At 31.8% G+C, this 24333-nt stretch overlaps 1 protein-coding gene across 1 annotated transcript; it reads right to left on the bottom strand.

The window, feature by feature from the left end:
* Positions 1-8962: 8962 nt before the first annotated feature.
* On the bottom strand, positions 8963-22779 carry LOC134721326 (uncharacterized). The gene is made up of 4 exons (XM_063584242.1): positions 22618-22779; positions 13960-14063; positions 13292-13511; positions 8963-11915 (listed from the first exon to the last, which is right to left on the bottom strand). Exons 2-4 carry the CDS (start codon positions 14047-14049, stop codon positions 11869-11871), a joined length of 357 nt encoding a protein of 118 aa, XP_063440312.1. The 5' UTR covers positions 14050-14063; positions 22618-22779; the 3' UTR covers positions 8963-11868.
* Between the last annotated feature and the right edge of the window lie 1554 nt (positions 22780-24333).

Genomic DNA, 24333 nt, shown 5'->3' with positions numbered 1-24333 from the left:
CTCATCGAAAACCGCGTGTGATTGCAGGTGCTCCAGAAGGGTAAACAGATCATGTTTAACATGGCACCCATCATGTTACTCATGTTAGTACAAACTCGATGATAAGTTTTATTTGGTAGGCAACATTCGAGGGAAAGAGGATTATGGCAACGTCGAACATATTCTTTGTCATCTGCGAAACAGATATTCCATAACGGTGTAGAAACTCGTGATGGCGTCCGTAAAATTTTTGAAGAGATTGTTTCAACCTAATGACTATGAACGTAATTAATACGCTTTCTTGTAAGAAGCAACCCGCTTTTAAGGGAAATCCATATAGGAACGACGAGGTCTTGATTACGATTTGGGAGTAATTAACTTCATATTCAGGCGCTGCTGGAATGTTGCTACATAAAAATGGAAAGTTCACAATTAGGACTCTTAAATTTTTTGGTCATAAACTTTTGTTCTCAACTGACCTTAATTGTCAATTTTTAGATGAATTAATTGCATCTTTTATATCCTTTATTGCAAGTCCGATAGGATAAATGCGTTTAACATAGTCAATAACAAACTTTGAATTATTCAGAGAGAGAACCTCATATAGAAATCAGAACCTAGAATTAAAGGATAGGGCTAGCGTCTATTTATTCTTCCTAAGAAGCTCCTTTTCGTCACCATCCTCGTATGAACAAAGGAACAAGTCGGATAGATTAGCACAGAATGCTATTTGTTTGTTGAAAAAAACACTTTAACGTAATGAATACGTTGTCAAGAAATCAAGCATCTTGATAATATCAGTTTCACAGTATTCTTTGTACAAGATGGACTGGAACAGAACGTAGCTGCAAAACAATACAAGATAATATTAATAACGGATCTGGTTAATGTATTATTTAAGAAAAAAATAAATACTTAAAACAATTAAATTGTATAATATATAATTCTTGTAATAAATTTAAAACTAATGACCAACAACTGTTACCGTTGATCCCGTCCACTTTTTTTTTTACCGAAAGGCTGAATCAAAATAACGGAACATTTTAGAAATGTCCACAGGAGTTTTATTTTGTAATTCGTTGCTTAGCAAATACACAGTTGTAACAGGTGTTGTAAGTTTGGTTCATAGAATATTTTTCTCATCAATAAAAATAAAATCACAACTTTTAAATACCTATCATTATTAGAGAGTTAGAATATTTAAGGTAATTACAAATGAAATGGATACAGTTGTGCGGCTTTGCCTGTTGAAATTGATATTTACCTCCATACTCAGAAAATCAAAAAACAAGCTTATTCTTACACCAGCTACATTAGTGAACGAATAATTTTGCAATAAGAGAAATGTACCATTGCCTCTGGTGAATTTATTTACAGTTGCTTCGACCCCGCATTTTTGAGGGCTTGGGGGAAGTTTGTGTAGCTTAATGTTTTATCAATTTTGCAGTGGGATTTTTTTATTTTGTTTCTTGTCTAGGCACGGTGTTGTCTGTGTTTTTCAACTTATTTGTTTATGATTGTCATCTTTTCATTTGTTTTGCTTTTATTTTGGAGGGTTGTCCATCACTTTAGCTTCTTTATAATCAATTCGTTACCATTGCCAACATATCATTTGAATGTTATTGTATATTCAATGAACATAAAAGTTTTTTTTTAAGATAGTATCATATGCTGTATATTTGAAGACTGTGAATTTGAAAGTCCTTATTATTTTTTAGTTTCATAATAAGAATGTCATACATTATATTCACATAGTTTTTTAACAATGCATATATGAACTGTAGTTTGAACACCGAAAAGATTGATAAAAATGAAAATAAAAAGACTTCAACCACAAGAAGATATTTATTACACCCTAACGGATGTTATGTCAAAACCTCCCGATTGATATGAAGTTAAATCAGGACAGCACAACACATTGTTATACTTCACGTTAAAATGTCATATTTTGATCGGCTAATACGAGTTAATTTTGTCTATCGCAATGCTGAGCGGGTGATTGTTTTTTTAAATGTCACACTCTTGTCCAGACCAATCAAAAATCGAAAATTTAAAGGACAATGAATTTAATTTACCTTAAGTTATAAAAGACGATGCGAAAGTTCAGCGTTTTGGCTCAGATTCTTTTACTAATATTTGAATGTCAAAAGAAAAGAATAAAACATCTTGCTTCACTTCTGTTGATTTTTCTAATACCCGTAACGTTGTTATGTACGTGACTTAAAATAAAATTCATATGTAAAAGACAATAATGCTAGGACATTCAGTATTATAAATCAAAAAACACAGCTGAGAGGGTGCAATAACCCCTCGAAAAAACATTGCCAACCTTGTCATCGCCGCGGTTGACAAGGTTTTCTTGGGTGTACCAATCTGCTTTAGCACCTTCTCAGCTATGTGTTATTTATATAATGACAAACCTTGATTTGAAATAGAACTTCAAAATACTGATGCATACCATCGAGGACTATCAAAGCAGAGCGTGAGCCAGAATAACCGAAGTTAGACACTATATCTGAATGAATCATTCTTTTAGGTCATGCATTCAAATGTGTACTATTCAACTATAATATACCATGCACACACAATTTAAGAACTGTTCAAGAAGACCGTGGTTATGGGTTCCGTATCTTCTCTTTACAAGAATATACGTCGTTGTTCCAGCAGGCAAGAAGGCCTCAACCAATATTGTTTTCACATGCAAAAAAAAATGTTCTTATCTCATTAATCGATTAAAAGGATACAAATCAAGGTGACACACAACAACTGTATGAATCGCGTAAAATAAAGAAAACCTACCTCTGTTCAATTCTACGATGTAGTTAATCATTTAAACTTTTAAATGATCGCAATGAACAATATTGTAAAGCGTAGGAAGATCAGAAGTTTTGATGTTACTGCAAAATTGTGAAGAATGAGGTTGCAGATTTTCGAGGAGATCTACTTAAAATTTTAAAAAGGAAGAAAAATTTAAAAGTCCACATCTTATTGAAAAAAACTAATTACAGTGTTCATAAAGACCAACTTTTACTGTGAAAGGTTGTAATCATTTCGGACGATTTTTAGAGTTAATATGAATTTCCAATAAAACATCACCTTTCCATTAGCTCTTTTAGTCTATAACGATTCGGAAAGGAGTATGCTTAATTTTTTTTGGGGGGGGGGGGGGGGGGTACTTAAAAAGTACGGCTTTGTTTTATATTAGTATCACGAAGATATGTTATTCGTTTCGCAGAAATATTTCTCTTTTCTTTTTTCCCCGGCTCATTTGATAACACAATGGATTTTTAAAATATGGAGTTGAATTCTATTCCATCCACGATCCGGTGACAAACCATGCAGACCGACAAACGACAATTTGGTTTCAGCATTCGACGAACGTTGCTGAAGAAATAGAGACCAATTTTACATGTTTAGTCCACTTTTTTTTTCAGCCCGTGGCTTAAGTTTTCTTTTGGAAATCAATAACTTTCATCATTACCATCATCAAAAATAATGAACTTGGACACTCTCTTGATTAGAAAACAAAAAGAAGAGCAATATCTTTAGAATTATTATTATTACTATTTCCACATATTTTAAAGATTAGAATGCAGCAGCAATTTTTAATTCGATAGCAGCACTGCCAAGCAATATAGAGAGTTCCGCGAAACCATAAAAACTGTCTCGATACACCGAATGATAGCTTTGTAAGTCACTGTGTTTGTTGTCTCTCTTTTCGTATAAAATAACCGCGTGTAAACTCTTACATAATAGTAACTACTTTGAACCGTCTTAATATTGTTTTTTTTTTCGTTTAGTTATTAATGGTGTTGACATGAATATCAATTATATGGTAATTTTTATAAATTTCCTGTTTACAAAATTTTGAATTTTGCGAAAAAACTAAGGATTTTCATATCCCAGGAATAGATTACCTTAGCCATATTTGGCACAACATTTTGGAATTTTGGGTCTTCAATGCTTTATCTTTGTACTTATTTGGCTTTATAACTATTTTAATCTGAGCGTCATAGATGAGTCTCAGACAAAACGCGCGTCTGGGGTGTTAAATTATAATCCTGGTACCTTTATTTTGTCATTGTTGTTATCAGTTTCTCTTTGTTTTATGAGTTTGGAGTCAGTCACCTTGATATCTATTACATTGCTATCTGCAAAATGATAATAAAAGCAAAAGTACTTTACCGCTGTTCAAAAGTCATAAATCAATTTAGAGAAAACAGATCAGGGTTACAAACTAACATCGAGAGATACACACCAACAATAAGAGGTCCTTTATCTTTTTGTCTATTAGAATCACCGAAAACTAGGGGTGATATCAGGTGAAATTAAGTGACAATCACTATGCAAAAATTCGAACTAAACGATCAAAAGGCAAACAAAATTTACAAAACACAACATAGAAAACTAACCCTCTATCACGGAAATCATGAATTGAAAACTCTGGATTATTTCAACTGGGTCGTATATACATGTACCCCATATGCAGATACTGCTGCAATAACATGTTCCTGTCCTTTTGGAAAAATACACAATTCCGTCATTTTCCCCACGAGTACGACATACCGATTTAGACTTATCATCGAATTTGTACTAACATGAGCATCAAGACGGAGTACAATCTGCTTTTGATACGTGTTTTGGGAGAAGCTCATTAATGAAGTGTCCAGTTATGATCATTGATGATATGGTTAAAATGTTAACACTATATATGTGTTTTCTCAAAGTAAATAGTAAGAGACACAGCCGTTCATTTAATTGTGAAACGGAGTTTTAAAAAAACATATTGTAAGTTTCACATTTTGGAAATTGTGGATATGAAAGTAGAACTACGACGACGGTAGTTACTAAATATGCATACTTTGTAATTCTATAATGTTTCGATATAAAAAAAATAATCTTCCTTTTATTCCGATTGTTTGGGTATGGATATGAATAAAAGGAAGAAAAAAAATCACTGCCCAGAAATATCAGAATATCTCTCGTTCTAAATCATGTATTTATGGATTGTTGAACGTTCTTCGTTTTCCCTCTATGTATTTTTTTTCAAATGTTGGGGCGAGTGGGATGGTAACAATGTCTCTCTTTCTTTTTGATTGTTCTATATTTTTACCATATTTTCAACTTCGATGTACATGTAAAACATATGTATTGAAACTAATCACATAATTTTAGTGTCTCACAGACGTTTGAAAATTAGATACCAGGATTGAAGTTTTGTATCTACACCGGACGCGCGTTTCGTATACAAAAGACTCATAAGTGACGCTCTAATAAGAACTAGTTAAAAGGCAAAACAACGTAAGTAGTTGAAAAGCATTGACCACCAAAATTTCTAAAAGTTTTTCCAAATACAGCTACGGTAATCATTCTGAGGTTGAAAAGCCTTACAATTTAAAAAAATCAACGTTTTGTAAACAGTAAATTGATAATTAGGACCACAGAAGTGCTGACTACAGAGCAGGTGAAACCTTGGGAAATAAAAAGTGCAATAGCAGTGGCATCAACCCAGTGGTAGTAAATAAACTTATTATAGATACAACGCAAATGAAGATTCCTTGGGTACAATTTCACGAGACCGATTCAATATGACTGCTTATAATAAGAGGTGTTTCATCGAATTTGTGCTAGAAGCAATTGGGTCAATACTTTTAATTGTTTTTACATAGGCGGTAATGGTAACGGTATTTTCCTGTAGCTCAGTCCATATCGTAAACTTGGGTATGTATGATAGCTGGTAACGAAGCTGTGGCATTTTCATATATGTCGTTAAATTTCCGGGATACGAAATGAGATTAATTTTCCCGTAAATTAGCATATCCCGAACATCCTTTCGTGATGCGGCTCCTTGTGGTAAAAAATCCCATTTTTAACACAATAAGTTCTTTGAAAATTTTATACTTTGAACACATTTAATAGCTTTATAGTTTTTACAAATTTATTTTATGTTCCTCTACTCTCCTAATCACCACAAATGGTTAAGCTCATCAATTTGTAAAATAGTTATCAAAGGTACCATGATTATAATTTAGTACGCCAGAGGCGCGTTACATTTCTAATATCACTACACAAATAAATTAAGATTGTAAATGGGGAATGTGCCACAGAGACAACAATCCGACCATAGAGCAGACAACAGCAGGAGGTCACCAACAGGCCTTCAATGCAACGAGAAATTTGACAAAGGTTTTGTTTTACACGCGACTTTTGAGTTCCTCACTTCGAGGCTCATTAGGTATATTGTCCCAATTGATGTAATGTTTTCGTGCTGTGTTGAAAAACATTGTGCTGCCTTCGTACCATTACAAAAGAGGGATAAAAGATACTAGACGGGCAGTCAAACTGATAGATCGTAAATAAACTGACAACGCCATGACTAAAATTAAAAAGTCAAGCAGACAAATAATAGTACAAAAGACACAACATAGAAAACTAAAGACTTAGCATCACAAACCCCACAAAAAACTGGGGGTGATCTCATGTGCTCCGGAAGGGTGAGCAGATTCAGCTCCACATGTGGCACCCGTGGTGTTGCTTATATTATTAAAAATCCGGTAAATAGTCTCATTCGGTGGGTCGCATTCAAGAAAAGGGGAGGGTGTTATAGTTACGACATAAGGAACATATCTGATAGCATCTCAGAAACGGTTATTCCATAACGGTCAACCAACTCGTGATGGCATCCATCTAATTTACGAAGGGGTGATTTCAACTTCACCATTTGGAACACTTGGTTTTATATCTTCCTTGTGAGCAGCAATCCACCAGCAAGGAAATCATGATAGGAAATACAAGCCCTGGAATATCGTATCAATTGGAAGATATATACTCCTTACGCAGGCGATGCTGGAATGTTGCTACATAGAAATGGACAGTTCACAATTGGAAAGCTGAAATCATCAATTTTGTCGTAAAGTTTTATTTTCAACCGACCCTCATTGTCAATTTCTAGATGCAAGTCAAGATATGAGGAAGACTTAACTGTATCTGTAGTATCTTTTATCTCTAGTACGATAAGATAGATTCGTTCAACATTGTCACAAAATTTTGAATTATTTATTGAGAGAGCATCATCTATAAAGCGAAACATAAAGTTAAAGGATATTAATAATTTCTTATCTTTTTCCTAAGAAGTTCCTGCATGAAGTCAGCCTCATAATGATAAAGAAACAAGTCGGCAAGAAGAGAGGAACATTGTAATTCCGACACTCTGTTGCAAAACACGTCTTCCAAACGTAACAAATATGTTTTCAATCAAGAAATCAACCAACTTAATAATGTCAGTTTCAAAGATTTTTTTGTTTGAATCAGAAAAAGTTATCATAGATACCAGGATTATAACTTAGCCCAGTAGCCAGTACTTCGTTACTGGCATGAAAATACGGATTTTTTTGTGTTATTAAAATTTGCTGTTATATTAGAAATTATCATAAATTAAGGAATGTATCTCCCTCATGCAAAGCTCTGATTCCTTTCACGGATTTGGCTATACTTTTTGGACCTTTTGGATTATAGCTCTTCGTCTTTTATAAAAGCTTTGGATTTCAAATATTTTGGCCACGAGCATCACTGAAGAGACATGTATTGTCGAAATGCGCATCTGGTGCAAGAAAATTGGTACCGTTAATTCTATCAATACGCCACACGCGCGTTTCGTCTACACAAGACTCATCAGTGACGCTCAGATCAGAAAAAAATCTTTACAAAGTAGGATTTCATCCCTCCCCAATACAATATACTTGTATCGACGGTCGCCATTCTGTTTAATGAAATAAAATGATTACCAACTCTTTCAATTTGTTTCTTTTAGTTTGGAACGGGGAATAATTGTGTAAGGTGAAGAAATTCCTAATTTTTTAATACTATTGCAAGATTAGAGAGTCTTATATTGTATGTACTCTAAAAGATCTTTAGAAGTTTTTTAGTATCCATATCTGATTCGCGCCATCTCTAGAATATGCAGTTTCACAATAATTTTGGAGCCCGGCTTTGGTTGCTGATAAAATAGATGATAATAATTTAGAAAGAGCACAGGGAAGACCCAGCAATAAACCGTTGTTTGTAAGGACACTTATGTAGTTTATGTATTCAATACAGTGATGGAAGATCCAGTTCTTCATCTTTGGGTCGATCTAACATTTCAGCCACAAGAAAATAGAATTGCAAAAAGTAAAATCACAAAAAATACTGAACTCCGAGGTAAATTCAAAACGGAAAGTCAAATGGCGAAATCAAAAGCTCAAACACATGAAACAAATAGAGAACAACTATCGTAACAGGACTGAATGACGCCTTAAAATATAGGTTTTGTACACAGAGTCAACATATGAAAGCAGGTATTTTTTCTAATGCAAATGACGCCCCTGCATAAAATATAGGTGTCCAACATCTACTACCTAACTTAGACATTTAAAGTGAGATGTGTGTCGAGAATACGAACAAAATTAGTACCAAACATTTCCTTATGGAGCTCAAACCGAGAAAGGTTCCAAAGATCAATCATTTCAAACTGAAAAACAGGAAAATATAGGCAATGAATGACAGTGCAGTTTCGATAGTAATATATTTTAGGGAAAATGTGATATATGTATACATATTGGCAACCTTATCCAGGAAAGGTTGACAATGATCAAAATGTCCCCGGTAGGATGAGATCATGTCAAATTAAACCTCGGGTAAAAATTGGGGAAAACACCGTCTTTAAAATGTTCTTGAAATTCACGCTTTCTGAATAATTCTTTAGAAAGAAAATGAAGGATGATACACGTCAACACACTTGTTCTCAATGTGCGTGGATCTCCTGGTTCTGATGTTTTCTAATTTGTACCTGGGCTTACGATGTCTCAAATGATATCAATTTATATATCTATATATAACCTACTTATTTAACCACAGTTTGTAGTATGGATTTTTAAAGCAAACATGATTATAACCAATATTATCACTTTGATAGATCCAACACACAATCAATAAAAATATAGAACAAATTATATGATTTTATTAAATTGAGCAAATTTACATTTTTAAAATTTCCAATGAAAACAAGCCTGTAAGAAACAGGCCTCGTAAGTCACTTGCAAACAAACAATACTAAAACAACAGAGCATGTACAATTTTATGCAATATCTATTCTTATAAGTCTCATAATTGATAATGCTTAACGTCAAAACAGTTCTAAACCAAACTTTACAGAAAATTGTTTCTCGTTGTCAATTCTTTCTTTATAAATGAAAACACTGAATGCAGAACTCTTAAATTGACATGTTAGTACAGTTATTGAGTACCGAAATATCAAAACGAAAACAGAAACAATTTTAAGAAAGATTGCTTATTGACATATCAAATATTTTCAATTAATTTGTTGATATAAAAAAAGATATACAGTGTACATAAATTTATCTTGATGATCTTGACAAACTTATGCCTTGCTTGAAAAAACCCAGCTTATGCCAGATATGTCTATGGATTGTTTGGTGGCTTGACTATAAGCAAGGAGATAGAAAATATTGGCAAAGCTTAAGTATGATAAAACAAAGTAAAAGCTCTTCTAAACATATAGGTCTTAGTTGTCTCTTAGTTTCGATGTTGGTTGTTTTTACTGAATGAAAATCTTAATAAATGATCTGCTGGTTACAATCTAAGACGTAAGTCTCAAATCAACAGCTTAGTAAATCCAAGAAAAATAATTCATGAAAAAATCCCCTGTCATAATCACCTGTTATTGTTTTTGTACTTTCGACCAATCAGAAGGTAATACGCAATTACATCGAAAAATGACTATGTCTTGTAGGCATGCAAAAGTTTATGTTGATTGTTATCAACATCATTTTTTGTATTAATAGGACTCGTAATGCACGATTTTCTATCTAGCAAAGAGCACTATGGAATGATAGTTAGGATCATCCTAATTAAGGGTCAAAGAATAATAAATGAAGTAATGTTAGACGGGTTAATCAACAACAAAAATATCCTCAAAAGAAAACAAATGATTTAATCTAATAGTGCACCACCATCAGCGTTGTGGATAATATATGAGGATATTCAAAATATATTTCTTTTCATTTATTCCTGTTAATCTACAAGATGAAGAAAACTGTTTTTACAAACATAAAATACAATTGATAAACGAAATGTTTGTTCCACCCTCGTGTGTATAATTTTTTTAATATATTTTATTCAAACATCTTTAAGATTGTTTGTATTAAAAAAATATCTTAAAAGTGACATTTACAATGCAGCTGCCAGAGAAAACGAATAAATATGATTGCAATGAAAGAGCTTCTCATTTTATGGATTCTTACCATAGTAAACCACGTTACGGCTAAAAAAAATATGTATGTATCGATGCCCCTCCAACTGTTCAAAATCCTATATATTCAACCCTTCTTTCTTTTTTTTACAAATTTCACAGCGAAATATCTTACATTAATTATAAATTCATTAAGACCATTAAAGAGAGACCTATTAAAGAAACTCACGATTTCGTTAGCTTAGACTCCATTCGGAAAATTTCGAACATATAATTTAATATCATGTCAAGATATAAGTAGAATGTTCATATATAACATTTTGTTTTCCATAAAAGCATTATTATTCATCACAATTATCAATGAAATCTTACAAAACATAATAATAAAAATGCGATTTGCCTTTAAAGGTGTAAACGGTATTAAATTATTTTTAGATAAAATGATGTTATCAGATTTTACAAAAATAAGTTGAATAGTGATTCACCATTTATGAAAATATGAAATAGAAAGGTGACACAACCCTTGTAGATAAGGATTTGGGGTAGTAAATTTTTTAGTTTATTTTATTGTCATACATTTCTTAATAAATTTTGAAGTGAAAATTTCAGTCATAAATCCTAAATGTTATATTTTTCTTGTATGAGTCTCCCTCCCCTAAATGTTTGAATAAATTCTTTTGTCGTAACTGTTGAAAGTTTACTGTGTTTATTTTTGTTATCAAAATAATAAGAAGAATGACAAAAGTGAATGTTAAGAAAATGATATATGAAATTATTTAAAATTGAAAAATGATAATAATGGTGTTCAGTTACATGCAATTAACACAATGTAAATTTCCGGACTAGCAAAAAAATACTTTTCTGGCAGAAACAAAAAGATAAAAACGTGATCAAAGATGGAATAAAGTAATATAGATGCCAATGACAAATGGATAAAAAAAATTAAGAAGAAACAAACTATGAAGTTAGAAAGGAAACTATGTAGTAACAAACAACAATGACTTTTAAAGATGAAGACAGAAAATGTTATAGTTTAAATAAATATTACCAAAGTATATCACAGTCGTATCATTTGTATTAACACATACATTTTGTTCACACGTATAATAACAACTTTAAATAAATAAATAATAAATAATATTTGCATGTAATGCACCAAATAAATACAGCTTAAAAGCAATGTAATTACAAATCCCACGCTTAAAAAACTTCGTATTTTCATCTTTTCTGAATCTTGTTGATTCTTAATCACATCTAGCGCATGGATTTCAGTTCAAAAGCACACATGGTATGTGTGTAAAATAAACAACCACAAATCACAAAACAACCTAAAAACAAACGATCTAAACAAGTTTAAAACCAAACTTAACCTCACACAGCGTGATTGTCGAATGCAAACGTAAAATCAACGAAAAAAACATAGACGATTTTACAAGTCCAAACAAACACACTTTCAACATTGGAAATCTGTCATGACCAATCTTTGGAATAGCTCGGTCTACAGCCAACAACAACAAAGTAGGAAAGCTGAAGGCAGGAAAAGCTAAGATGCCGATCATAAAATGGTTCCATGTCAACGGTTACTGAGAACAATTCATTGCCAACAAAAGGAAGGCAATACGTCACGTGGTTTTTGACGCTCATATGTATTCAAATACTTTGTGAATCTTCATTGCTCTTAGAAGTTCTGAAATGAAAAGAAAATATGGATTAAATAATAAATCAAAACCTTTTGAAAGATTATCTGTTGACATGCTGCATTAGATTTGCAGGACTTAAAAAAGCTAACGTGATACTTATGGCGTGTTAGTTTACAGTATGCATATTGGTATTTTACTTTAAACCCAACATTTAACAAAATATTAATAATCGTTAAATATAAAAATTGATGCGCAAAGAGCTTCCATTTCTTGGAATAAGAAACTTTATGATTGGTAAAAAGACGGAGAAGAAACAAGCTAACCAAAACTATCATGGCAATAAAACCAAGGACACGACAGACATCAGTTTTCAAAGCCATACCTACAAAACTATCGATTTAGCAACAAGACCCAAACAAATAGCCATTATTATATGACAGACAAATTCTTTAGTGCAGGCTCCTGACTTTGCACAGGTATGCATATTGCAAGGTGGTAAACTATGTTTTCAAGCACCGAATCGTCCCCTTAACCTGGGACAGTGTTGATACAGTAGATGCTTATCCTATCGATGCGACTAGAATCAATCCATTTGGGTTTTTGAGATTCTCTCTGTTTTGATATGGTATCTTGATTTTCTCTTCCTTATTGATTAACAAGGTTTGAACATCGGATAACTACTGTCGCTTTGATTTTTAACACCACGAAATAAAACCAAATGTAAAAATTGATCTTAATTCTAAAGGGCTTGTCAAATTGATTATAAACTTTGCACGAAAATGATTAATAAGAAACTTACAAATTAAATATCATACTAAAAATGTACAACTGATGCGAATTCCAAAGCCAATTTAAACTTATAAAACAAAATGTTTTACACATTTAGTAGATTGACTGGCATCAACAGTCTGAGAAAAGTAGGAATTTTTAAAATGACAACACGGAAGTATCGACAAGATATGAGTATTCATCAATGTTTACAGTATATATCTAACTATAGATATAACAAGATGTGGTATGAGTGCCCATAGTAAACTTTCCATTCAAGCTACAATTTGTAAAAGAAAAACCATTACTGGTTACTGTTCTAATTTATTAATAAAAAAATCGATTTCAATACCGATAAAGACAATTTTCAAAGGTCTTACTTCATTGTTGACATTGGTTGCATATATCGGACCCAGAAAACAACACTGCCGTAGGCATATGTATGTGATATATAACCTGTATAAAGTAACGTTTCTTCCGGAAGTCAAACATTCATACTTGGTAAACAAACGAAAAGGACAGATAATAATCATATCCCCTGAGTAAATAACTGTTGATTCTTCCCCATGTAGAGAAAATGACAATGAAAAACAAACCAAATAAGGCAGTACGATAAAACAACAATTATATATTTTAATTAATAATGTAAGCATACCAGTTCGATTAAGTCGATGATCACCATTTTGGTCTCCCCAGAAAATATAATCTACTCCAAAATTATCAGCCATTCTTGCATCCTTTCCGATTACTTCTTCGAAGAAACGAGTTACATCACTTGCAGTCATTCCAGTGGCCGGATCGGCGTTTAAATACATATACATCTCGTTCATTAAAAGTGTATACATCATGTCAGTATCTGGCTCCTCTGATACTCTCTAAATACAAAATTAATTATATTTAAAACATGATTACCATGAAATGACAAATATTCAAACAGCAATTGAAATTCTCGTTTTCATAAATTGCTGGGCTTGATTTCAAGCGCAAAATCACCTGTTAGACCGTAGGAAGATATGCATATAGGATGTAACTGTCAACGTTATTTTTATTTTTATTATATCTACCATTTACGTAATTAAGAGTAATGCTGATCGCTAATGGTTTTAAACATAATGAAATAACGTATTTCGTTTATAAATACAACACTGATGATTGTGTTCTAGCTTTGTTACAATCTGTGGCTTTATGTGGCTATCTCTTTGTATTTACACATTTTCCCATAATTCTAGTAAAAAAAAAATCGCAATGCAGTTTTTGATTTTGTTGTTACAGAAGTGTGATAATTGAAGACGATAGTCTAGTGTTCATTTTTGTATGAATTACCTTTGGTGGTGTTCTCCATGTATTCCTTTTAAACCGAGGCATGGCAAGACATGTACTCAAAAATACAACAACAAAAACGACTTTGTACATTTCTTTCTTTCAATCTATAAAAATAAAAAATAAAAACATTTTCACAACCTTAAAGTTAAAACAGAACATTTTCTATACAAACTGTTATGATAGAAAAAGGCGAAGCATATGTAAGCTAAATCTTTCAATACGATGTTAAGAGCTCATGCTTTACGTAGATTATACTACTTAAGTTGAAAATAAAACCGAAATACCGTTGTTATAGCATATGTGCATTCAAAAGGTAAGAAGACACAAATGGAGGCAAAAGAAAAGATCAGCCGAAGAAAACTTGACCACATGACTTGCGATGAAAAGTCAAACAGGAGTTCATACACAACTCAGAAATCTAAAGATTGAGCAACACTATAACCTTACAAAGGAACAATAATAAAATAAGGGGTTCCTGGAGGGTAAGACATTCCTGGTCCGCCATGGTGTTCCTCAGTCGTGAACTATACAAATAGATAACACTAGAAGGCCGAACAGAACAGCCAACATCAGTAGAGGTCATCATTCTTTTATCACAATTAATTGATTGGAGCTGTGATTTTTACAATACGAAAATAATCTCTTAACTGAAAAGATTCAACTGGGTGGAAAGAACAAACGCTCATAATTGCACTCCATATTAAATGCGTTTCCTCATACCGATTTGTACGGGAAAAAGAATTTGGTTTTTAATGTTCAAAGTAACTATTCTTACTGCATTAAAGGGTTTGTTTTTATCTACCTTACCAGTAGAAATTATTTTTGTTCTCTCTATTTCAACAAACAATGGATATAAAAAGAAAACAAATAAAACCCTATAAGGCAAACTTCGCAAAATGGAATACAAATTTAATTTCAATTTTTACAAACTTGAATACCTGTATGATTTATATGTGTGAAAATAATCAGACGGTTGAATGTAAACGTTTAAATACTGATAATCAAGCGAAAATGAACTTTTACTAGGCTAACCTACATTCTAGGGATTTATTAGTATGATAATTGTTTAACTGATTTACAGCCAGATGTTGAGATATCTTGTTTGAAGGCAACATATGAATGACGATTTTTTAATGACAGTTATTACATCACTCCTCCTCCACGTTAATGAAGAAATTATAAGATGATTCTTTTTTAAATAACACTCCCAAGTGATATGTCAAAGCATGCTCGACTTCTTGTCACAAATGCCATGGGACCAAGTTCTGACATTAATTATTAATGGATGGAAGCATCGATTCTTAATAAAACTTATCACTTATGTTATTACGTGACAGCAAAGAAGGGATTATTACAAGTGTTTGACATATTAAAAACAAAGAATGCACAATACTATGATTTTGGTTGTGAAAAGGAACATAATTGTTCTGGATTTTGATTACAATAACAGTAAACATTAATAAACAATTATAATTCAATTTGAAAAACATAAACATGTCATGTACAATGATTATTATCTGTAAACCGGGGAAATTATCGTGATTGAACATTTCTTGGATTCTGGTTTGTTACTTTACAAGAAATTGAAATGCTTTGTTTCTGAAATAAAGCATCTTACACGAACATTGAAGGGTTTGCATTGACGTTAAAATACTATTTTCGATAAATCAGAATTCCCATTACAAATCTTCAGTCAAGTTAGAATGATTTCAAAACTATTGTATTAGTTCGTGTTGCTTATTCTTTAGTTGTCAGTGTTATGTTTTGTGCACTGTTGGTTTTTTTTATATCGTCATTTGATTGGCCATGGTGTTGTCTGTTGTTGGTCGACTGGTGATTTTTGGTTGCCATTTTATTTTTCTTCTCAACTTTTTTATAAACATATATTTACATTCCGGAGTTTATATGGTCGTTCAATGAAAAATGATATGCGGAAACGACCTTTCACTGATGTATGTAAAGGTTATTTATTACCTTTCATAGGTCGCACTTTTTCATAAGTGTGTCAACAATAAACGTTGAACATGTTTGTGAGGTATGTAAAATATGTGATAAATTTCACAGCATACGACATTGAAGGTGATGAACAAGAAATGTAGACGTACTGACGACATTTTTCAAACGCTCCGTTGACAGACATACTAATGAAATATCATAAATAGACGACCTTACTAAACAGCAAATGTGAACCACAAAATATGCGAATCTTATGAATATCTTGCATACAATGCTATTAATATTTAGCATGTTTGTAGATCTGCAATTTTCAAAACCTTATGATATTGAAAAAAAGAATATACTCTAATGAATTCACAATGCCTTGACTATCCTTATTTGAACAGAAAATGTCGAATAAACAACAGTTACATTAAACAATATTGACAAAACGGCAAATATTTCTTAAAATAAATGGACATGAATAATAAAAGTGTTTCAATAAAGATGCAACAAGCAAATTCTAGCTGGATGTATCTAAAACAATTTTAGTTGCAATACATTTACATGTAGATGGTTTGATACCACTCATTTCTTATCCACCGAAAACCATACATGTTCTAGTTTTAGAGTTATTTCGAAATATTTGGAGAACATGTGCGCTCAGCTTTTAATTATCTTTGCCCGCATTAATTTCACAGATTATAACAGATAATTTCAAGAAAATTTGTGCCTTCAAATATGAAAAATAAATAAATAAAAACACTTTTCTTTTTAAATTGAATTAGCTAATCATGAACAATATACATTACCCCGGTGGTGTATGTGAAACAAATACATGCAAATGTATGAAAATCTTGCAAGGAAACGTAAAAAATAAGAATCTGCTAATGTGCGCATTGTTTCATGTGTTAATTCACTGTTATGGCTATGGATATACAATGTATTCAAGAAGTTTTTGCATTATTATAATCAATAGCATGTATTTCAAATATTCTGAGTAATATATATTTTGCTTTTACTTATTTGAATGAATACAACTTATGCAATTAAATTTATCTGAACGAATCGGACTCATTCCTTTTAAACATTTGTGTGCTTAAATCACTTTTGAATTACTATATTTGCTGTCCATATACTTTCTTACTCGTGTTTACAAAAAAGCAAAATGGAAACACAAAACAGATCGTCTTTGATTTAATCGGGCGTATTGCATTTCCGCTAATTTTTCAAAGTCCCAATACTACGTTTCCGCAAATTTAAAGTATACGTTTCCGCAATTTGTATTTATTACTTTTCCGCAAATTTACCTGGTAAATTATAAAGATTTGAATGTACATATATGATATTTTTCTAATTTTTTTTTTTAATAAAGAAAATGTTCTGATCTCAGTATAGCTAAACTTTACTAGATATAACTAGCTGACTCGAGTAAGGGTGAGTTAAACTTCATTGAGAGAACTTTGGTTTGGCTTACTTGCCAACTGAAACATGATTGAAGAATGCTTTGTTGAATTAGTTGCCGATGCTCCATCTGACGATAAATGCATGAGGTCTGCCGACTATATGCTGGAATTTTATATAGATGGCAATTGAGATTTCCACCAACCATTTGGGCAACACTTCCTGACCCAGAGGAAAGGAGAACAACGAATGGTGTCGAGTATTTTCGTGCCTACCTGAACGAGCAGTTTTACGCTAGCCATCCTACCATATTTGTCGTTGTCGATGTGTTATTGAAACTGAAGACAACATCTTACATAAAGACGAGAACTCTATTTGTAAAAGCACCCTTAAGGAAATATGAAAAGGAGAAGATGGACTTCCTTCCTGAACAAAATACAACACTTGTAAACGGTGAATGTGCTACTATATATGGACTTTGTACGACGTGTTGGCTACAAATATTCTGAAAGAACTGACTTATGAACTCATATCAAGATATTTTTGAACATACGTTAATGATGTATTTTAATTACAAGTTATGATGACCTTTAACTTAATACATATTCACTTTTTTCTTATAGCTTTGCTTTCGAACAATAGGTATTCCTGAATTATTTGCGGAAAAGTAATAATTTATTTCTTCCGGAATAGTGACTTTTTTTCCGGAAAAGTAAGATATTTATTTGCGGAAACGTAAACTTTTTTTTCCGGAAACGTCATCTTTTTTTCGCGGAAAAGTAATGCCAATTTGCGGAAACGTAAAACGCCGATTTAATCATTTTTAATTGAAGTGGGAATTTGGTTAATTGAGAAAATTTCATTCATAAATGCGGTATGTTTTGAAGGGCAAAAACTGTTGCAAATATTTTAGGTATTCAGTCAAGGGCTCACTACCCATTTTGTATACAATCTTCTAGAAAATATGACGATCATTTATCTGTCAAATTGTGGTACTTAAAAAAATCATTATAATTATTTTTAGAAAGTTTAATTGACTATAATGCAAACTCCTTTGCATAGTTAGTATTTATTTCATGTTAAAAGTGTACATAGTTTTACTCTTTAAGATATCATTACAATAAAAACTGACAGGCTGACGTGTTTTGTTACTTTTAAGCTATCAATCCTCAAGACATTTTTGTACCAATTAGCTTCTTCAGTAAACAGGTTACGAAAAATTATAGTAAACAAAGTAAAAAAAAAGTTGAATGAACGTCTTCAAGGTTTCCCACGCGAACATAGTTTCTGATTAACTTATTTCATAAAGATCTTTTTTACCAGTTGCACTTACATCGGTACAATCGCTTGTTAGAATACTAATATAATTGACATATTAAAGAATAACAATAAAGAAATTATAATTTAACAATACAGATGTGTTGCTTCCTGGGTCTGGTACTTTTATAATCGTGTACTTTAAAATCAATAGTACATTCTACCTTGAAAGGGTTTTAACTAATATAAGCAGAAACTTCGAAAATAAAGATTATCTTTAAAAAGTTCGCCTTTAAACTTTTCTTACCAGTCAGATAAGCTAAAGATATCTTTATTTGCAAATGTTGATAAATAATTATTTTCGGAAATTTCAGTAGATTTAAATACGACGAAAAAAGCTAATGGAGTGGCGTTTAAGATATCAAACGGATTAATTTATAACAATTACAATTTACGAAAAAATTAAATAAGACACGTGAACCAACGACAACCACTAAACTACAGGCTTCTGATTTGGGACAGGCATGCATATAAAGAATGTTGCGGGGTAACACATGTTTGTGAGCGCTCAACCCTCCCCTACCTGGGACCGTGGTATTTTAAATATTAGTTATTCTCGACCGTTAAGTATAATTTTGAAACGGTAACTGTTTAAATTAACATCTTTTTTTTATCTGATCTAAAAACGTTGCAAAATACAAAATTCTTGACTTTTAGGTGTATGAAAACAACTTATGTGTATGGAAACGGCACGAGATTATACAATATTTTGCTTTTGCCCACCTTATCGATCACTACTTTATTTTCTTTGGGTATGTTTTAACAAATTGCGTATTCATGAAGTTGAAAAATTTTCGAGCATTCGAAATCTTCATTTTACCAGTTTCAGCTATTAAACGTATAATTAATTTCTCGGAGGGATACTGCTTTGACCCCTAAACTCCAAATTTCTGCTAGTTTACACTTTTACTTTAAGAATGTTAAAAACATATCTATTTATATTTTTTCATATATCTGTAAACAAATAAGAATCAAAAACTGTGTTTTAGAAAATTATATTAAATGAAATCACATTTTAGCAAGAAGCGCATTATCCACTTAATGAATGCAAATTGCTCTCATTTGTATATGATATAAATTTAAAACAAATGCCGCGATTCGATTCTATACTAGTTGCTTTACAACGTAAATGAGGGACGAAAAATGATACCAAAGGGACAGTCAAACCACAAAGATGGAGAATAAACTGGTACCGCTATGGCTAAAAAGAAAAAGACAAACAGACAAATAACATTTCCCAAGACACAATGTAGAAAATCAAAGACTCAGCGACACGAACCCCACAAAAAACTTGGGTTGATCGTAAGGGTAAGCAGATCCTGCTCCATAAATGTACTTAGTTATTAACATTGAATACTTGATGTGTTTTCTACTGGTTTGCACCAATTTAGGATTACGATCGTTATTCAACTGGGCTTTGTAAGCATCCGATAACCTGCATTTTCACTAATTAGTTTTAGGCATTTGTTTTCCTGTATAAAAGAGAGGTCAGGTTGGATAAGAGGACACATTTTCCTTTGCCAGCTTTACAAACTCCATAAAAAAATGTTGCAAGGATTCTCTTACGCACAGAAAGGTTGACACTGTCCTTGTGACTATATTTCTATACCCGAGGTACTTTTCTATAGAATAAATTGTAGGTAATATAACTAATCAGGTAAATTGCGGAAATTAATTATGTACTTTTTGCGTAAATTTTATTTTGCGGAAAAGTAATGAGTTATCTTTTAGTAATAGCAATACTGCAATTTAAAAAAAATGAGGAAGTGTAGATACACCTTTTGTTATGTTTTTAACGCACAGATACAAACAAACAAAATAAATCTAGAGGTCACTGATATATATTCAAGAAATGACAGGTGTCGCTTTCATGTGACAAGCTTTGGATCGTGTCGATCAAAATAGTTTATAAAAGCTTATTAACTTTCATCAATGCCGAGCCTTAAAAAACATTAGATAAGATAGAAATTTAGAAACTCTATAAGAAATTAGAGAATACGATAACACCAAATATTCAAAGACTTCTACACAATTAAGAATAAACATGCGAACAAGTTATTCAGAGACGTATGGGGAAATAAACGATTACTCAGATATCGTATATCAAAAATGAGGAACAGATAAAACTAAAAACTTAAGGGACAGTAGAATAAAAACTATAAATGCACACAATTTGTCGTTTAAAATTAAAGGAATGACCATTGAATTAGGAACCAATCACGGTGTCCGTTTAAAACCTCGTGAATTCCAACAGATTTTGTTCGAGTAATGTAAATTACCATGTGAAAGGACATCAACTATTCATACAATATATACAGAAAGAACCAACCGTGAACGTCAAATTATAATACCTTGATATTACTTTAACGGGTAAAAAATAAATAATAAATCTACATTTCTCGCAAAATGATAATCCGCGGATGAAAGACATATCAAGTTGAATTAATTTTTCACACGAAAATATTCACGAATTTCAAGCATTTGATTATTGTATCGCATGAACATTTAGCGAAATCTAAAATTTCGAAAAACTTGCAAATTGTCAATTCCGAGTTATTTCTTTATCAAGGTTTTCAAAAGTGCATCTGACAAACAAATTTCAGATATGCTATATAAAATTCTAAATATTTCGTTTACCCTGATTCTGTAAAGCCGTGGAAATTTTAACTTAGACTATAAAAAAATAGCTTTCAACGCAATATTGGACACTTTTATTGTAATTTGATCCAACTCGTGTAAATCTAGTATAATCTCAGAAGATCGAAACCCATTACAAATAATAATTTCAATATAAATCTAAGACGGCATACCGAAAACTAGACTCCAACCAAAAAGTGTTTCTCTATATACAGTTAACGTTTTAAAAAATCCCAATTAAGGTTTAACTTACTGACATTTTTAATTTTCATTAACCAGACTGAACCAAGAGCAAACTTGAATCGATCTTTGTCGTTTCATATTCTTGTTCTAAATACAATCTAATATTTAGCAATATTTGAAAATTCTACTGAACTGCTTTTAAAACTAAAAAAACTGTAAAATTTCATTTGATTGGCACAACACAATAACTTTAGATTGTTAGTTTTTGGTTCTCACGGTTATCTTGAAGGAGTTCATTGAAATACCAAATGTGTAGCTAGCTTTTCAAGGAATTTGTTTGTTGGTGGAGGGGTTCGTAAAACCATGTATCAAATCACGCTCAAACTGTTTAATTACTGCAATGATGCATATGATAAATTCATCTAATTACTCAAATGGTCATGAGAAATCTGACATTATGCCGTCCTATAGCCCACTCTATGACCAAGTGAACTAATAAACCACTTATAGTTCTGAATCCTGGCAGCTGGAAGGCCGAAAAGGACATAAGGCAGAAATAAAACTCACTTAGAAAAAGCCAATCAAGAACAGAAAAATAACAATCTAAAAACAAAGTGCGACGAAATGTAACAACAAACTGCGACAGGGAAATACCCAGACTCCAATTACATAATGTGGCCATAAACCTAAATGGTTGAAACACATAATATCGTGCATGAATTATCAAATAGGAAAATATAAGTTCGTGAAACAGGGAATGCAACTATCTAGTATTGCAAAATATAAATTAACCATCAAAAATATAATGTCTACGGCAGGGGTGTTTTATATATATATATATTTTTTATTATATAAAAGTTGAAATGAATTAAAAGATAAATTTAGAGTTATTGCTTACTGACCAATTATTTTAATTCATCCATTTTCTCTTTATTGGTATTTTTGCAATATAAAATATTAATAAATTTGAATTTAAGATCATTAAGCTTGGTTTCGGCCTACAATTTACTAAAAAATAATTTGTATAAACATAATTATCTAAAATAAGTTTGAATCGTCTATCGTCGTATACAGAATAAGAAAAAGTATTTTTTTAAATAAAAATAAATTATTTTTGACCAACAAAAGTATAATTAAAACATCTAAATATTAGATAAATAAGATTATTAAAAAGGTACTTACAAATAGTATCTTTAAAGAATAGCTATACACTAATGTTATGTATGGTCAAGTAGTGTTGAGATTTATATCTATTACCTTTGTCCAACAATTCAAGTTTGACAAATGTGTTTCATTCATCCTTTTATAAATGCTTTTCCTAATGAAAAATATCCAATCATTTCCATTATTACAATACACCGTGAATGAAACGCATATTATCACGTGACACGCCTGAACATTTTTGTGACGTACTAAATACATGGTTTTACTGATGTTGGAAATCTTCTAATAATTGATTGTTCAAAACATTAAAAAAAGATTGAACGGCAGTACAAAATCGTAAATTATGCCTTGTTAACCACAAAGCAGTTTTAAGTTTCATATCGTGTTATAGAAGAGCAAAGACAAAAGTCGGACTGTGTAAAAGGTTAGTAAGTGCTATACAACGTTGTCAACAAACTATGAAAGAAGAAACCACGATCACTCGTTCATTAAGTAAAATGCATATTAATGAAGTAGAAATGTTGATTAATGATGTCGTTTATTATGTTTTGTGATGTAATTCTTACTTTAGAAGTCATTGAATCTTCTGAGAAACGGACTATTATACAAATTCGTCACATTTTACAAAATATTTATAAGATAAAGGATGCAAATCAACTTTATTACCTTTGTACTTTGGGTGAAAAATTATGTCGACGTTGTTCATATCGTAAAACTACAATTATAAACGATGCCAGGGATTGTATCCGATAGTACAACGATATTGTTTAATTGAATGTTAATCGTTTACTGTAAAGAAGAAAATAACTCGAGTATATTCAAGGCATTCAAGACACGAAGAACAACTATCCCAAATGATACGATATTCCCGGGCTTGTATTTCCTATCATGATTTCCTTGATAGATGGCTATTGCTGCTCACAAGGAAGCTATTAAACCAAGAGTTCCAAATGGTGAAGTTGAAACCATCTTTTCGTAAATTTTACGGACGCCATCACGAGCTGGTTGACCGTTATTGAATAACTGATTCACAGATGTTATCGGATATGTTCCTTGTGTAGTAACTACAATCCCCTTCCCTTTTCACGAATATGACCTACATAATTAGACTATTTACCAGATTTGTAAAAACATAAGCTACACGATGGGCGCCACATATGGAGCAGAATCTGCTTACCCTTCCGGAGCACATGAGATCACCCCCAGTTTTTCGTGGGGTTCGTGTTGCTTAGTTTTTAGTTGTTTATGTTGTGTCATGTGTACTATTATTTGTCTGTTTGTCTTTTTTTTTAGACATGGCGTTGTCAGTTTATTCTCGATCTATGAGTTTGACTGTCCCTTTAATATTTTTGCGACTCCTTCAATAAGGATAATTCAAAATATTCTACAAGAGATATAATTATCGATGTCATACTCCAACCGTATTTCTGTAATGCCAAAAAACTTCTCATTGCGCTTCTTTGATGTGCAGATAACATGTCATTCTCGCAATATGAGATTTCAAATTCGACGTGTCATGTTTTACATTAATCTTCAGTGATAAATTACACAATAACAGATATTTACTATGACAAGCCGTTCTTATATTGATTCCATTTTCAAGATATCTGATCAAGTTAAACAGATATCTTTAAAACTAAGGAAGATATATTATTAAGTAATTAAATAAGATATATCTTATAAATAAAATTAGATATCTTATTTTGAGTATATGATCATATCTCATTTTGTTAC

Source organism: Mytilus trossulus, chromosome 6 (assembly GCF_036588685.1).
Source record: "Mytilus trossulus isolate FHL-02 chromosome 6, PNRI_Mtr1.1.1.hap1, whole genome shotgun sequence".
NCBI lineage: Eukaryota > Metazoa > Mollusca > Bivalvia > Mytilida > Mytilidae > Mytilus > Mytilus trossulus.
This window is presented reverse-complemented; position numbering and strand designations above follow the sequence as displayed.

Bases quoted from the DNA above. Each gene is read 5' to 3' on its own strand.
- LOC134721326 (XM_063584242.1), bottom strand. From the start codon at position 14,049: ATGTACAAAGTCGTTTTTGTTGTTGTATTTTTGAGTACATGTCTTGCC. The intron at 13,512-13,959 runs GTAATTCATACA...TTTTGTATTTAG, and splicing joins CATGGAGAACACCACCAAAG to AGAGTATCAGAGGAGCCAGA. The intron at 11,916-13,291 runs GTATGCTTACAT...TTTTCATTTCAG, and splicing joins TCATCGACTTAATCGAACTG to AACTTCTAAGAGCAATGAAG.